The 16,974-nt window shown below is 50.8% G+C and overlaps 2 protein-coding genes across 3 annotated transcripts in view; one reads left to right on the forward strand and one right to left on the reverse strand.

Annotated features, from left to right (window-relative positions):
- Nucleotides 1–4,111: 4,111 nt before the first annotated feature.
- On the reverse strand, nt 4,112–8,790 carry Galr2 (galanin receptor 2). Of its 2 annotated transcripts, XM_034506534.2 has the most exons (5): nt 8,655–8,790; nt 8,233–8,389; nt 6,188–6,741; nt 4,436–5,099; nt 4,112–4,229 (listed from the first exon to the last, which is right to left on the reverse strand). In XM_034506534.2, the coding sequence occupies exons 2-5, from the start codon at nt 8,293–8,295 to the stop codon at nt 4,209–4,211; spliced, it is 1,302 nt and encodes a 433-aa protein (XP_034362425.2). In that variant the 5' UTR covers nt 8,296–8,389; nt 8,655–8,790; the 3' UTR covers nt 4,112–4,208. The 2 variants fall into 2 exon arrangements, with proteins under 2 accessions (XP_034362425.2, XP_034362424.2); XM_034506533.2 differs by lacking the exon at nt 4,112–4,229 and having other exon boundaries at nt 4,240–5,099.
- A 189-nt stretch (nt 8,791–8,979) lies between these two features.
- The window catches only part of Srp68 (signal recognition particle 68), a 29,301-nt gene continuing 21,306 nt past the window's right edge, over nt 8,980–16,974 (forward strand). Inside the window, exons 1-3 of the mRNA XM_034506600.2 lie at nt 8,980–9,187; nt 11,164–11,230; nt 15,099–15,212. Coding sequence (XP_034362491.1) covers nt 9,010–9,187; nt 11,164–11,230; nt 15,099–15,212 — 359 coding nt within the window. The 5' untranslated portion in view covers nt 8,980–9,009. The remainder of the gene's footprint in view (nt 9,188–11,163; nt 11,231–15,098; nt 15,213–16,974) is intronic.

Here is a 16,974-nt window from a genome sequence, read left to right on the forward strand (position 1 = left end):
CACTTGGGAGTAACTGTGTTCAAACAGGGCAGACCCTTACCGTGCACTTGGGAGATGGTTTGTTTTTCTTTTCTACATAGAAGGGAAAGTTAGGATGCATGAGCCTCCTGTTAGAGAATGGAGCTGACACGTGTCTCTGAGACACTCATGACCCTCACCCAGCTGTAGGGCCTATACTTCACCCTTAACTCTGTATCCTTAGGCCCGCTCTGTTACAGACCAGGCTGTCCACCATCACATACCTTGCCAGGGGCTGGGTCAGACTTGCACATGCTCACATGCAGACAGCCTCATGCATGAGGAAGAAGGTGTGGTCAGAGGCTGTAGCCCCGCCCCTCCCTGAATTCTCTCCTCTAAGAGCTACTGTCAGGGAAAGGAACTGTTCTTGGCTGCTCCAGAATGTTCTTCCAGAGCAGAGTGGTCAAAGGCAGGAATTCTTGGCCCAGTCTCCCTTCTTTAGATGCTCAAATAATTAAAGTTTGGATCTGGCCCATCCTAAGCCTCCTCCAATGGGGGAAACACCCTCTCAGAGAACTTTGCCGGGCATGGACTTCTCTCAGGTGCCACTGAGGCCTTTAGAGGGATGAATCTGTCCTACTTCAAAGCTGCTTCCACCTCAGGAGGACAAAGTGGGGCCCAGAGCCAAGCACCAGCAGAGTAAATGCTGGGAGCCATCAGTACAGCAGACCCAGCCATCCAGGTCTCCATCAGTGCAGCAGGCCCAGCCATCCAGGTCTGGCCGCTGTGGGTGTGCAGCTTGTCACTCTGTTAAGTCTCTCCATGCCTCGTGCCTCATGACCCTCCACTGCCGAAATGATCCTTAGGCTTTCCTACCGTCCATATTAGGTCCTGGGTTCTCTTACTCAGGTTACCCTCTGGGCACAGGTTTGGGGCTGCTCTTGTCTCTAAGGCTGTATGTGGACAGCAACCATGGCGCTGTGGAGAAGCCGTAGCTACTGAAGAGCAGAGTGCCTGGGCCCAGCCACAGAGCCTTGGTGAGTGAGGCAGGGAGTCAAGGGAGCATGGCTTCCTGAGCAGAGCCTGCAGGAGGAGGAGTGAAAGACAAGGGACCCGGGCAGTGCTGTCACTGTAGGTAACACATTCAGTGGTTCAGAGGGACAGCGACCCTTACATGCATTGCCTGACAGCAGTGCCTTCCTGGGACCCAGCAGCACCGGGTTGGACTTGAGCTCTATGTTCCACTGAAAGAAAAAAGGCATTTCCTAGGATGTAGAGGGATCAGACAGCAGGGAGACCACAGTGCCAGTGCCCTGGGTGTATACCATCCCCTCCCCTCTACCAGGTCCTACTGGTCTCTTCCAGGTGGACTTTGTCACCTGGAGGCAGGGCATGGGTGCTGGTGGGACCTGATCTTTCAAATCATGAACTATGTCTTCTCTCTTGACACAATCTCGAGAGTCTACCACATGGGACTGAAACTCCATTAGATCCATCACTGAAAGGGATGGGATGCAAAAAGGGAGAACTAGGAGGAGAGACTGGAGCCCACAGAGGCTGCTTCTGATGGCCTCTGGGGGGCAGGCAGGAGGGGCTAACACACAGGTCTCCCTGGCCTTTAGAAGCACATTAGATGGTCTCCAGTTAAAGAAGGGCCTTAGAGTCAGACATGAGTTTTCCTTGTGGAAATAAATGCACTTGGCATCACCTCATGGCAGGGAAGTGACTACAGACCATCTCTGCCCACATTTCATACTAGAAACATTAGAGTCCACAGGGCAGCAGCTGTGGGCTTCCTGGAAGTGCTTTACCAATTCAACATCTGGTGGGTTTGGGCATACGACTGGGTGGCTGCCTCTTTGGTTGCCTTTGGGAATGAGCCTCTGACTCAGGCACTCCTGGCCCACACACTGTAGCCTGTCTTGGCTGTGGAGAGCAGTCGCTCTGGGGAGAAAGACTGAAGTGGCTGACAGGAGCCAGCTGCTGTGAAGCGGCTGTGACAGCTGTGGTTGTGACACTGGAGGGTGGTGAAGATCCTTCTAGAGAACTAGAGATGCATGTAAACATGCTGGTACATGCTGGGAGATGGAGAATCTGTGCGGCTCTGGGTACCATTCCGCTGCCGTAAGGCCGCGATGGGGTAGAGGGGAGTGGACTAGTCTAATAGACCACAGAGTGCTGTACCAGAGTGGACTGGAGACCAGTCTCCCCTCTGATGTCCCACCCAGTCTCCCACTCCAGGATCTGTGAGTGAGTACCAGTGTTGCTGAAAGGGTAGAAACCAAGGCTGCAGTCACTGTGGTCCCTGGAAATGGAGGATCTCAAAATTGCAATTGGTCTTGGTGTTTAGGGCCAGGTTAACTCCACATGGCCATCCTGGTCCACCCATAGCCTTCAGGGAGAAGCACCATGGCCAGAGCCCAACCTATTCTTGTGCTGGAACTGGAAAGACCCCAGTTTTGCCAGCCCCACCAGGACTCCAGTGAAGCCTTCCACATATATGTGTACTTAAACTTACTATGTTGATGAAGGCTGATGCACTGGAGTGTGGCCCCACCCCTACCTCCCTCAGGTGGGTGCTTACCAGCCTTAGCATCAGCACAGAGGACACTGAACTGCAGGATGTCCTCCAGGAGGGGACATCCGATTGGGTTGGTTACTGTCACAGGCAGCAGGAAGCCCAAGCACTAGCCAAGGCTGAGTTTTGCCCTCTCCCCAGTTTGGCACTGGGTCCTGTGCCTTCCTGCATCAGCGGGGGATTCACCACATTAAATGTGGCGGACACAAGGCGGCTGCTCTGTGCAAGGACTAAGCCTTGGACTAAGCATGCCTTCTCCTACCCGGTTCTACAAACACTCAAAGACAAAGCTTAGGGTCCAGCCCAAGCTACTGCACCTGCCTAGATGTCTTTTTTTTTTTTTTTTTTTTTTTTTTTTTTGGTTTTTCGAGACAGGGTTTCTCTGTATAGCCTTGGCTGTCCTGGAACTCACTCGGTAGACCAGGCTGGCCTCGAACTCAGAAATCCGCCTGCCTCTGCCTCCCAAGTGCTGGGATTACAGGCGTGCGCCACCACCGCCCGGCTAGATGTCTTTTCCTGCTCCATTTCCAGCACCCAGAACACATTGTGCTATGAGACAAGCCTTTTGGTTCTTTTTCTTTTTTCAATTTTACTTATTTGTGTATATGTATTCTGTGTGCACATATGGTGTGTGCCAGAAGAGGCCATCGGATCCCATTACAGATGGTTGTGAGCCACCATGTGGGTGCTGGGAATTGAACTGGGGACCCCTGGAAGAGCAGCTAGTGCTCTTAACTCCCTAGCCATCTCTCCAGCCTCACTTTATCTCTTCTACATGGCCCTAATTGGGGTTGGGGTGCAGGCTGTGTGCTTTAGTGACTTCGGCCAAAGTCAGTCCACTCCGTGATGTGAGATGAAGGTATCTTTGCCCTTTTACTCCTTAGACACTTCTGGTTTTATGTAAAGTGCCTTGGCTCAAGAACTCAGGGACAGATAGAAACCAACTTGTGAGTGAAACCATGGGGCACTCATGTTCTGCTGAGTTAGCTTGCCCCAACCTAAATGAACTTAGAATCAATCACGGTAGTGTATGAGGAATGGAACTTGCTGGAAAATGACTTTTTACAAGCAAAAATTAAGATGCTGTATACTTGATCCTGCCCAGCTGCAGGTGGGAGGAGGAGAGTCAAAAACAAGGCACTAATCAGGCTGCCCAGACTTAGGCCCCAGGGAGCAAGTAGCCCATGAGAGCCCTCCTGAACGTGTGCATGGATAAACTAAAACAGAAACACAAGTAATTCCTGTCGTCTGTCAGTCAACTTCAACCTACTCAGATGTATTGCTTGTCTTGATCATATGAGTTGGCTGATGACTTAGTGATATATGAACAACTAGCACCTTTGGGTGACCACATGTTAGGCATCACTGAATCCATAGCTGATAAGAATCATGGTGGCTCTCTGCTGTAGCTGCTGTCTTCTAGTTGTTAAGTTAAGCACCCCGCACCAAGAATCCTCTCTCACCCTGTCAAGTCCCAGAGACTTTTTACCCTGGGGCTTGAGGTTTTGCAACAGAAGTCCCACACGCATCAAAGCATATGAAATGGTTTGAGCCTTTTCAATTTTTTATTATTGTTCAAACTGGATCTCAGGTAGTTCAAGCAGGTCTCAAAGTCGATGGCTGGCTTTGCTCCTGCTTCTGTTCCCACTTCCCAAGTGCTGGGATTGAAGGGCTATGTCACCACTCTAGCAACCTGTGCAGTTTAATAACAGAAGGTCCCCAATCCTCATAATAATCCTCAGTCTTTAGCTGTAACCCTGTAACAGCCAAGCATAACTCTCAGATATCCTCGGGTCACACTGTACAGAAGCCATCCTTTAACAGGCTGGATGAAAACTTCTAAGCTGTGCAGTTGGGAAGTGCGGGTGCTGGGACAAGGGGCCCAGCTGCCTCGCTCACCTGTGTCAGGTCTGTGGACTCCTGTTCCAGCCTGCTGCCACTGTGGTTCCCAGGCTCCAGGATGCACACTCTGCCTGAAGCTCGCCTCGGAGCACGGCTCAGCAAGCCCGCGCAGATTTTTCGGAAACCTTTGCGGAAATGCTTGGAGACCAGAGCATAAACGATGGGGTTGACACACGAATTGGCATAAGAAACTAGGTGTGAAAGGATGCGTAGCGCGTAAGTGGCACGCGTGAGCGGGAAGCGACCAAACCACACGCAGAGGATAAGTGCGTGGTGGGGCATCCAACAGAGGCAGAAGAGCACCGCCACGATGACGATCATCCGTGTCACCTTACGCTTGACGCGCTGGGAACCTGAGCCCGCAGCCCCTGGATCGACTGTGCGCCAGAGGTAGCGGAGGGTGCGCGCGTAGGTCAGGCTGAGGACCAGCACTGGCAACAGGTAGCTAAAGACGAAGGTGCAGAGGTCCATGGCGCGACGTCGAGGTGCACTCCATGCTGGGTGGCACACCGTCAGGTTGGCCAGCTGCGACTGACGGTAGTAGCTCAGGTAGGGCCCGGAGAAGAGCAGTGCTAGCCCCCAGATGAGCCCGATGGCCGCCAGTGCGTTTCGAGGTGTGCGCAACTCTCGGGAGTGCAGCGGGTAGCGAATGGCTAGGTACCTGTGGGGACAGTGGGGCGCGGGGGGGCGGGGCGGGGAGAGGGGGACGGCATCAGGTAAGCGACAGGATTCACTGCTAGGCCATTGCCAACTGTGGGAATGTGGCCACCGACATACTCCATGCGAAAGAGGACTCTCAAACCACCAAAGACTAAAAGTTGTAGACTCTTCCTGGACTTCTGGGGGCAGTGATTATCATCCTCTCGTGATAACTCAGGGAGACAGATCCCTAATGCCTGAAGCTCTGACAGACGACCTGGAGAAGACTTAGGTCAAACTACAGCAAGGAAATTCCTAAAGAAAGCTGAAGTTTTGTGCGTCTCATCAGCGGACTCAGAACTCATAGGCTGCACTCAACGGAAACCAGAGGAGAATGAGGACCACAGCCTCTCTTCACCGCTCTGCTCTTCTGTGAGAAGGTCCACGTGATGTGAACAGGTAGGGAACTAAGGAAAGCGACAGCGGAGCACGATTTCCTCCCCAGGACCTATTTCTAGTGTCTTTTACAGTCAAAATCCCTTCAGGGCATTCTGAAATTTTCTCTTTCTGGCTACTTTAGCTCAGGAAGGAGCATCAAACTGCTGGGGTCTCTGGGAGGGGAGCCTTGGCCTGGAGGGCTTTGGGTGTCAGGTAGGAGCCCTCACCCACATTCCCTTGGACTTCAGCATGGGTCTCCCCAAAGCACAACTCAGTCCTAAGCCTAAGGCGCCAGACAACGCTCCAGGTGCTGAGGTCGGTGCCAAGAAGCAGATGCTTCTTTACAACTCTCAATTAGCATCTGGATACTGGCAAGTTACTTGCATGCCAGCTCTGGTCTGAGTACTGCAGTGTTTTATAGACACAGATAGCTCAAGCAATAATAATGTAAAGACCCCAGAGAACTTATTTCTCCCGCAGTCGAGGTCCGAGGTGGCGACACTCTTAGTCACCTAGTCACCCTTTCTCCTTTCGTTTCACGGCCTCAGGCCACTTCGTAACTTCAGTGTTCTCACCCACTCTGCGCATCCCTTCTGAATCCCTGCGGAGCGACTCCAGCCCAAGCTCCTACTTAGGTACCCAGTTCTCAGACACAACAGAATGTTCACTCACCTGTCCAGGGAGACGGCGGCCAGAGTGAAGCTGCTGGCGTGCATAGTGAGGAAGATGAAGAAATGAACGGCCTTGCAGAGCAGTGAGCCAAACACCCAGTCGTCCAGGGTGTAGACGGTGGCCTGGAAAGGCACGCAGCACAGGATGAAACAGAGGTCGGCCACGCCCAGGTTGAGGATGAACAGGTTGGTGGTGCTGACCGCCTGGCCACCACGCAGCAGCACCGCCAGCACCAGCGCATTGCCCACGGTGCCCACGAGGAAGATGAGCGCGAAAAACAGGGGAACGAGGACCGCCTCGGGCTGCCAGCCGCTGTCACCACCTTCCTGGCTCGTGTCCTCCGACCCCTGACTGCCTGATTCATTCATGGTGTCACCAAAGCGGACGCAGCTGGAGCTCCCACAGCCGTCCCGGTCTCGGTCTCGGTGCAGGCGCAGCTCCCTCGCTGCAGCGCCCCAGCGAGATTGCTCCAAAAGCCAGAGCAGGGGTGCGCGGGGGACTGGAGGAGGAGCGAGCACCCAGAGTGTAGGATGGTACCCCGCTCCGGCCTGCAGCTGGAGAGAGGTGCTATCAAATGACCCTGGCTCCATTCGCCTCCCGCCTCCCGCACTCAAGTCCTGGGACTCGCTCCTCTTTAGACCTGAGTCGCTCACTGGCTTGTTGCACTGCCCCTGGAGGGGGGGGGGGGGAAGGGTGCGTGCCGAACATGGAGCGCCTTTAAGGGATCCACCCCATTAACTCGGAATGAGGGGACTGACACTGATTACTAGCGCCATGGTTGCGCCCCTCACCCCCAGCCCCTAAACACAACCAGCAAAGTGGAATGGCCGCCGTACTTTCTAGGCCTCTCCCATTTCTAACTCCTAGGACTACCTCAGCCTGCCACACAGGAACTCCAGAGAACGACCCAGAGGAGGCAGAAAGAAGGGCGGTTTGTTTTTCTTATTTTGAGACAGAGTGTCTCTGTGGAGCCAAAACTTGTCCTGACTCACCCTTCTGCATCAGTCTGTGGTGCTGGGATTATAGCCATGCACCACCATGCCTGGCCAGAATGGAAGTTTTCATCTGCTAAGTATTTTCCCTCCATCTTAACCAGAGGTTCACTGAAGCTGTACTGTTATGACCATGTCTGTGACCTTCACTTGCCTTGTCTGGAATGGAATGACCTGGAAACACTGCCTTCAAAGAATGTGAAGTAAGAAATATTACAAGGGTTGGGAAAAGGCTCAGCTGTTAAGAGCACTTGCAGCTTATGCAGAGGACCCAGGTTCGGTTCCCAGCACCTACATATCAGCACCCACAGCTTCTTCTAACTCCAGTTCCAGGAGGTTTGATTCCCTCTTCTGTGGTGGGTTCCTAAGTCATGGCTGGCATGGCTCAATTGAATGAGTAAGAAAGTGGCAAGAGGTAAGGACAAATATCCTTAAAAAAAAAAAAAAGAGTTGTGGGGCCAGAGGGATGGCTCAGTGGTTAAGGGCACTTGCTCTTCCAGTGCCTGGGATCAGTTCCCAGCACTCACGTGGTGACTTGAAACCATCTGGAACTCCAGTTACTGGGGATCTGACACCCTCTTCTGACCTCTGAGGGTGCTGCACACATACGGTGCACAGACACACAAACACACTCTGAGCTAGCTTTCCTGCCCTGTTCCCTGGACACCTTTTATTTACTTATTTTATTGATTGATTGATTGGTTTTTCAAGACAGGGTTTCTCTGTATAGCCCTGGCTGTCCTGGAACTCACTCTGTAGACCAGGCTGGCCACGAACTCAGAAATCCACCTGCCTCTGCCTCCCAAGTACTGGGATTAAAGGCATGCGCCACCACTGCCCGGCTGCAACTGGTATTCTTAACCACTGAACCACTGAACCACTGAACCATCTGTCCAGGCTCAGTCTCTCTTGATGCTTTTGCTGGAGAACTACAGACTCCACACAAGCTGGTTTCTGAACTCCAATGGGGGAGGGGTGTAGACATAATTTTTTTGCAACCTACTTTAATAACACAAAGGGGCAGACTGAATTACTCGCCCAGCATCTTTGCACCTGTGGTGACTGGCACAAGATTAAGACTCCTGGAGTGCCCGTCCGCAAAGACTCAAAAGTCATCCTTGGATGGTCACAATCTAGATGAAGCCACGGGGCTCAAGCTCCTATTGGGGACATTGCCTTCTGACCGAGGCACGTGCTTTTCACCATCAACCTGGGGGGGGGGGGGGAGATAAAGAACTGTGTAAGTGGTTACATACAAGCCAGTTGTTCCCTAGAATGGGGAACCTCTTTTTCAGATTTACAATCAAGAATCCGAAGTGTTAGAGTTTCGCTATTTTTTCTCTCTTCTCTTCTTCTCTCTTTTCTTCTTTTTCTCCTTCTTCCTCCTCTCTCTCTCTCTCTCTCTCTCTCTCTCTCTCTCTCTCTCTCTCTCTCTCTTTCTTGAAATAAGGTCTAACTGTACAGCCCAGGCTGACCTCAACTCAAGGCAATCCTCCAGCCTCAGCCTCCCCGGTACAGGGATTAAAGGCCTGCGCTACCACTCTCTGGGTGCAGGGATGCACAAGGTGGATATCTTTCTCGGGTCCTTCCATCCTTGAAGGACTTGGACGAAGGCTAATCCTCAGGAACGCCGAGATCAAGCTACAGCCACCAGCTCAACGCGGGACGCGCAGGCGCACACCAACACGCTGCAAAGGTACTGGGGAAAAAACGCGTTCGGCGGTGGAGTCCGTCAGTGTACCATCGGCCCGGCCAGGAAGGTGCCGCTCTCTCCCGCCGCTGGTCGTCTCGCCTGCTCCATCCCATCCTGCTTTGCGGCTCAGGGGCAAGATGGCTGCTGAGAAGCAGATCCCGGGTGGTAGTAGTGGTGGTGGTGGAAGCGGCGGCAGCGGCGGCGGAGGGAGCGGTGGTGGACGCAGTGCCGGAGGAGACGAGAATAAAGAAAACGAACGCCCTTCAGCCGGATCGAAGGCGAACAAAGAGTTCGGGGACAGCCTGAGTCTGGAGAGTATCCTAAAGCAGTGGCCTAACTCGCAATGACTACGTGTCGATCTGGAGGGCTGGGGGCGGGCGGGAGAGGCAGCCGGGGCCGGCACCCGGGGTGCGGAGGCCGAGGGGTGCCGTTTCTCTCGCTCTTCACTTTCGGCATTACCTTGTCCATGGTTTGCCTCTCGTCCGGACTTTCCTCGCAAGCTCCTCGCTTTCCAGAGCTTTTTTGCAGGCGGTGCAGAGATGTTGGACAGGTTTCTTTCTGTTGCCCCTCAGATGTCCAGTTGGAGGGCTGAGCTGGGATTGACACTCTGCCCACCCCGCAGAGCTCCTAGTTGGTACCTTGAGCCACCTGACTGTGGAGAGGAAACTGTAACCTTAACATTTCGGCGTAGGGCTGTTGTCGGACAGCTGTTGTATACTGGATAATGAAACAGCCAGATGCTTTGAACATGGAGGTCGAGTGCTCTCCGGAAAAGCTTTTTTACCTGTTTTGAATATAAGTTACTTTAATTTGTTAATATCCTGTATATAGTTTTTTAAAGTAGGTCTGTAAGACTTTTTATCTTGTTGGACTCTTCTGGAAGAACTGGAGGAATTACTTTTTTTTTTTGAGTGTAGGACTCCGCGTGGGTATGGGTGTAGGTGTGTAAGCACCGGTGCTGTGTGTGCAGGTCAGAGGTCAACATCGTCTTCCTAATTCTCTACCTTTATTTTGAGACTGGGTCTCTCACCAAAAGTGGAGTTCGCTACCTGGGATAGACTGTGGGCAGTAGGATCCAGCGATCTTTCTGTCTCTTGCCCTCCCAACTTTGGGATTACCTGCAAAAGCAACAGTGTGGGCTTTTTACATGGGTTCTGGGAAATCCCAACTCATCACCTCATGCTCGCTAACAGCAGGTCCTTTACCAGCTGAGCAATCTCCCGAACCCTCAGAATCATTTCCAGCTTGCATTACTTTATATATCATTTGTGTAGTTGCAATAGTAGTATGTGGCTCTTTGGGTTGTACATGTTATTTTAAATACTTTTAATTTTTTTTTAAAATGTGTGTGTTTGCCTGCATGGTTGTATACTACATGTGTGCCTGGTACCCACAAAGGCCTGAAGAACATGTGGATCCCCTAGAACTGGAGTTACAGATGTTAAGCACCTCCACGTGGGTGCTGGGAGTTGAACCTGGATTCCTGTGGAAGGGTAGCAAGTGCTGTTAACCACTGAGCCATCTCTCTAGCCGGTGTGTTTGTTTGTTTCTGGCCTTGAACTGCTGCTCATGGCTGTTCCTTCAGAGTGCTGAGATTATAGGCATATGCCATTGCTGTAGTCCTGTGTGGCTTTCTGAGATGCATATCTAATGGAGATGATTTATAGGAATTTCTGAAATAAAACATGCAGGGTTTTTATGTGTGTAAATTCTCGTGGATCCGTACTTTGCTTTTTGCTCTGGTAATACTGTTCTTACTACATGTTAATATGCCCAGGAAGAAGAAACACTTGGATTTTTTTTTTTTAAATGGAAATTGGTATATCTTGGTTGGTACATGCCGATCAGATTTTTGGAAGCGCTACTGCTGTTGGGAAGTTAAATTTGGCAAGCACTGGCGGCGGCATATAGCTAGGCATATAGTAGGTGGCACACAGCTGTGTAGTTAGTACCTGACATTTATGACTGGAGTCTGTTTGAATGAGTGATGTGTGAGATCTGGGTGGACACCTCAGAGGTAGCATTTAGAGCACAGCAGCTTTGTTTGATCTGCTGGCTTTGAGACTCCCTACCAACACTGCCCTCCCCTTCTGTCTGAAAATAGTTACAGTTGGGACAGTTCACAGTGTATAAACTTAGCCTTGTCCTTTGGTAAAGTAACTATTGGAAAGTTACAAAAAGATCCATGGTTAACATCCTTAGGCTCCTGCATAAGTTCAGTGTGCTGTCAGTGCAGCGCTTGACCTGTTGGGTTCTCACCGCTATAAGCTTTTCCTTGATCTTGGCCCTAGTTCTGCAGATCATTAAGGAGTCCCAGCAGCAGCATGGCTTACGGCACGGAGACTTCCAGCGGTACAGGTCAGTGTCCTGCACGCCGTGTGTGGCTGTAACTGTGGCATTTTCTGACACAGCTGCTTTTGTTACTCTGCTCCCCCTGCTGTATGGGAACATGTGCCTAGATGGTTCAGCGTTACACTGCATCTTCAGAAGGTATGTATTCTAAGTTTCAATTTTATGAGGGCTGGAGAGATGGCTCAGTGTGAAACGCACCGGAGGACCTAGGTTTGATTCCCAACACCCAGGTGACTCTCGACCATGTGTAGAATTCAGTCTCAGGGAGGTGAAAGCTCTCGCCTGGCCCCTGCCCGCACTCCACGCATGTGCTGGACAGACATACATTCTGGCAAACACACACATAAAGAATAAAAATAATCATTTTTGTATGGTTTGAGTGCTTGCTGAGGTTGTTTTGTCTTTAAGGAGCTTTAGTCAAAGTCACTCTACTTTATATATTTTTTAATACTAAACATTTCATAAGAAAGAACTTTGAAATTCTGTGAATATCCATTCTTGTTAGGTTCATAGTGTGTTCATGTGTATTCTGTAGTGTCCAGTTGATTGTGTGACTTATAAGCTAATATTATTTTGATGCTTAAGTTGACTCGGGCTTGGTCAGCAGAAACCCTCTCAACTGGGCTCTTTGACATAACCGACCCCAGTCTCCCCTTACTTAGCTCGGTGTCCTGTGGTCACCTTTTTTGCATATACTAGAATGTGCCCTTTTCAAATGCAACTTCATTTTTATTGGGATAGAGCCCAATGTCATTGCGTGTTTGGTGAGAACTTTATTACTAAGCTACATTCCACCTCTGAGTGCATCTGTTTGGCTACGATGTCTGGGTTAGGTGTTCTGAACTAGCATCTGTGTTGCTCCCACTGGCCTGCCTCCAGCTTGCTCTCACCACCTGCCAAGTGCTTGGTTTACTGGTGGGCACCTGGCTCAGGTTTTCATTGTTTTTTTGAAGAGAGTCTTACAATATCATTCTGGCTAGCTTCAGAATTTGCTATGTAGCCCAGGCTCACCTTAACTTAGGATCTGCTTGAGTTAGCCTACCACATGGTAGTCGCACAGGTGTGGCTCTCCAGGCCTGCCAGTCTCAGGTTGTTTGTTTATTCTATGGTCCTGGGGGTTGTGTCCAGAGCCTTAGACACTGGGCAAGTGCTCTGCTGTTGTGTGCATCCCAGGACCTTGCTTTCTGTGAGGCAGCGTCTCACAGTCTGGCTTGGGCTGGCTTGACAGATTGGCTCACAGCCATCTGTAGCTCCAGTTCCTGGGAGTCGGATGCTGTCTTCTGGGCAGGAGTCTGTGGAGTGTAGAAGAGGGGGTTGGCTCCCCTGGAACCAGAGTTATTGCTAGAGGCAGTTAGGAAGCACCTGACGAGCCGCTGGAACTGAAAACAACCTTTGGGAGAGCAGAGATTGATCTTAACCACAGAGCTGTCTCTGCAGTCACTTCTTTCTTAGTAGTTTTTTATTTGTTTTGTGTCCACGTGTTTGTATATGGGTGCATGCTTGCTGGGGCACACTTGTGGGGGTTGAGGAGGCAGCTTGAGGAAGTCGGTTCTCTCCTTCCACCATGTGAGTCCCAAAGCTGGAACTCAGGTCATCTGCCTGGTGGCAGATATCTTATCCACTGTGCCATCTCCCTGGCCCCACTTTGGGCCTTATTGATGACATCATAGGAAGAGTCAGTGGGGTTAGAGTCCAAGCAGAGCGAGCGAGCGATTAGCGAGCAGGGAACAAGGAGCTGAAGAGGCTCTGCCCTCCACTTACAGGGACAGTTTGCCTGGGTGTTTGCATGGAGTACACGTGTCCTGTCAGAGTGAGGCCAGACTCCTGGAACTCAGGTCTCCTGCACTAGCATGACCTGTGAAATGTCCGTATGGAGCGGCTCCTTTCCTGCAAGAACCTGTTAACTCACTCTCCCCTTGTTTAGGGCTTTGTGTGTTTATTGTCTAGTCACATGACTTGCACATCCCTGTTGTTTAATGAGGCGCTGCTTGATGACAGTTGGGAGCAGCTCTACTCCACGATTTCCTGACACAACAGATTTTCACAGCAATGCGCCTCGCTAGGCTGGCAGTTGCTAGTAAACATATGCTGATTATTACTGTCCTTACGTTGAGGACTTGGGCAGCTCTGAACTGGTCTGGCCACTGCTGCCACTCCACAACTGTGCTCTCCTGCAGCCCACCCCTCCACAGAGACTGTCTCTCCCCCTGCAGCCCACCCCTCCACAGAGACTGTCTCTCCCCCTGCAGCCCACCCCTCCACAGAGACTGTCTCTCCTCCTGCAGCCCACACCTCCACAGAGACTGTCTCTCCTCCTGCAGCCCACACCTCCACAGAGACTGTCTCTCCTCCTGCAGCCCACACCTCCACAGAGACTGTCTCTCCTCCTGCAGCCCACACCTCCACAGAGACTGTCTCTCCTCCTGCAGCCCACACCTCCACAGAGACTGTCTCTCCTCCTGCAGCCCACACCTCCACAGAGACTGTCTCTCCCCCTGCAGCCCACACCTCCACAGAGACTGTTTCTCCCCCTGCAGCCCACACCTCCACAGAGACTGTCTCTCCTGCAGCCCACCCCTCCACAGAGACTGTCTCTCCTCCTGCAGTCCACACCTCCACAGAGACTGTCTCTCCTGCAGCCCACCCCTCCACAGAGACTGTCTCTCCTGCAGCCCACCCCTCCACAGAGACTGTCTCTTCTCCTGCAGCCCACCCCTCCACAGAGACTGCCTCCACACTTTCTTTTCTTTTCCTTCCAGCAACAAAAGTTGAAGTATTCTAGTGTGCTCCGTAGTGTCCATCACCTCTGTAGGCAGAGATTGTAGTGACACACCCTACTTAGTATTTTTCTTACTCCAAGGCACAGGGCCGGCTCTATCTTTCCTTCTTTTTGTGAGTTCCACATAGCATGGATTTAGAAACTGTTACAACAGTGGAACAAAATGAAAGAATCTTTTTTGTCAGAGACTCAGAGATAAGTAAGCATGGTGGACATTTTGATAGATTTCAGATTTATACTTTACTCATTTATTTACTTGGCTTCTGAGACAAAGTCCCATAACTCAGGCTGACTGTGTAGACAAGGTTTACTTTGAACCCTGCTCCTCCTGCCTCAGTCTCTTGAGTGTTGTGTGCACCGCCACACCTGGCTCTGTGCTTACTCGTCTATCTCCTGGAAGCTTTAAGACTGATTGTGGGGCTGGAGAGGTGGCTCAGCAGTTAAGAGCACTGACTGCCCTTCCAGGGGACTCAGGTTTGAGTCCCATCACCCACACGATTGGTCACAACTAACTCCAAGGGTTCTGATACTCCTTTTCTAGCCTCTGAGCATGCCAGGCATACAAGTGATGGACAGACATACACATAAAAAATTTAAGAAAAAAAAGTTTGTTTTTTTTTTTAAACTTTTTCTTTAAAAAAACTTTTTTTTAAAAAAAGTCTTTTTCTTTAAAAAAAAAAACTGTGATAATGGGGCAATATTTAAATATTTGAAGCAAGACATGTGGCTCACACATGTAATCTTAGCATTTGGTAAACAGAAGCAGGCTGATTGCCTTGGAATCTGAGGTCCAGCCTGGGTTATCTAGTGAGTTCCAGGCCTGCTTGTGCTGCAGTGTTAGACCCTATCTCAGAAAACCAAGAAGTGGGGGATATGATCATACTGTGTCATGTTAGATGATTTATGGGTGTGAGAATTTCATTGTTTTCTGTCGTGGCAGTCACATGGGCCCGTGTGTGTTAGCTGTAGGCAGGTGGCATTATGTTGTAGTCACCATGAACAGTCCTCTGAACTTTGCCCTTACTTTATTATAGAGTATTATGTTCAGAGCACTACCAGCTTGGCTGAAGGGATCTCATTTATGTTTCATCGCAGGGGCTACTGTTCTCGAAGACAAAGACGTCTCCGGAAAACACTCAACTTTAAGATGGGGAACAGACACAAATTCACCGGGAAGAAAGTGACTGAGGAGCTTCTGACTGATAACAGGTGCCGGCTCTAAGTCCGCCTTGCTGACCTAGACTGAGCAGTGCCAGACAGCACACCCAGCCCCTGAGTTCTTTTCTGTGTCCTCTGAGCAGCTCTGCGGGGTGGCTGCACTTATAGGTGAAGAGGCTTCAGTAGCTTGCTCAACAGCTGTGCTAGGGTTGGGGTGTAGTTCAGTAGGTGCAGAGCCTGTCTCCCATGCACAGAAACCTGGCTGAGGTCTACAGCAGCACACAACATGGATGAGCCAGCATACACACTGTGTTCCCAGCGCTTGCGGAATGGAGGCAGGAGGACAAGAATTCAGGGCAGTCCTTGGCTACTGAGTAGCTTGGAGGGCAGCATGAACTCTTTTACATCCTGTCTCAGACTGCCCCCTTTCCCACCGAGAAAAGATCCGTCTGTGAGGTCATGTGCACTGAGTGTCAGTTCCGGGAACTTCAGTTTGGACCTGACGGTTTTCTTGCTGCCTGTTTGTATAATTAAGTTGTGGCTGGAGACAGACAGCTTGTCGGTAGAGTGCTTCCACTCAAACGTGAGCTTGAGTTTGAATTTCTGGCTCCACAGTAAAAAGCTGGGTACCAGTAACCCAATACCGGGAAGGTGGAAACAGTGTTATCCCTGGGGTTTGATGGTTAGCCAGTCTAGCCAAGGTGGTGAACTCCAGCTTCACCAAGAGATCTGTTTCAAAAGTAAAGAGGAGACAGACTGGAAATGACAGTCAGTGTTGACCTCTGACCTCCAAGTGCACGCACATAGACTTGCTCACACAGGTGTATATACCACACACACACACAAATTAAAGTGCACATCTTTAATCTCAGTACTTGGGCAGTAGAGGCTAGCAGATCACTATAAATTGAAGGCTTGCCAAAGCTACACAAATCCTGTCAAAAAAAAAAAAAAAAGGTTTGTTTAATTTATTTAAGTATTGTTTACATTTTGTTAGAAGAATGATAGACTGAGGTCTTCAGAACCTAAAGCATGAGTTCTTTACAAAAGAAGTCTTATAGCCAGGGGTGGTGGCACGTGCCTTTTATCCCAGCACGAGAGGTAGAAGCACGAGGTTCTCTGAGTTTGAGGCTAGCCTGAACTACAGAAGGAGTTCCAAGACAGCTGGGGCTATACAGGAAACCCTGTCTTAACATCACCACCCCACCCTGCCTGTGCTTCCCTAGGAAAAGACAGGTCAGGCCAGAAGCATAGCCAGGGCTGAGATAGATGCCATGCTGCACACGAGAGGGGAGGAGGTAGGCATGGCTCCTGCTGAGAGCTCTGGGTCAGAGGCAAACTGGGAGCACGTCTAAGCATGTCCAGTCACAGGGGAGACTGAGCCAGGAGCATTTGGTGAGGAAACTCAACATGGAGGACAACTACCCTTGAAGGGTTTGTGGGGAGGGAGAGCAGCTTGGTGAGTCTGAGGACCGAAGGAACACTAAAACTCTAGAAGCTGACCTGTGCGGGCAACGGGGGCTGGGAGCCTGGTGTGGGGTACGTGGTCAGACCGCTCGAAGTGGAGCCCGTGATGGAAGGAGCAGGAAGGACAGCGATGATCCCAGGAGGTCTAGTTAGAATTGCTTGTGATGAAGTTTCTTGGTTATTTTTGTGATTTCAGAGTTTGAACCCAGGGCCATTCTGCCACTAAGCCACTTCAGCCCCAAGATCCTTTATCTTGGTTGGGCAGAGTTTAAAAAGATTAACTATGGGAGGCAGAGACAGGTGGATTTCTGAGTTCGAGGCCAGCCTGGTCTACAGAGTGAGTTCC

Source organism: Arvicanthis niloticus, chromosome 6 (genome assembly GCF_011762505.2).
Source record: "Arvicanthis niloticus isolate mArvNil1 chromosome 6, mArvNil1.pat.X, whole genome shotgun sequence".
Taxonomy (NCBI): Eukaryota; Metazoa; Chordata; class Mammalia; order Rodentia; family Muridae; genus Arvicanthis; species Arvicanthis niloticus.

Coding starts and splice junctions, on each gene's coding strand:
- Galr2 (XM_034506533.2), bottom strand. CDS start 8,295: ATGACTTTTGAGTCTTTGCGGACGGGCACTCCAGGAGTCTTAATCTTG. Junction 6,742..8,232: donor TCTTGTGCCAGTCACCACAG/GTGCAAAGATGC, acceptor ACCTCTCTCCAG/CTGCAGGCCGGAGCGGGGTA. Junction 5,100..6,187: donor GCCGCCGTCTCCCTGGACAG/GTGAGTGAACAT, acceptor CTGTCCCCACAG/GTACCTAGCCATTCGCTACC.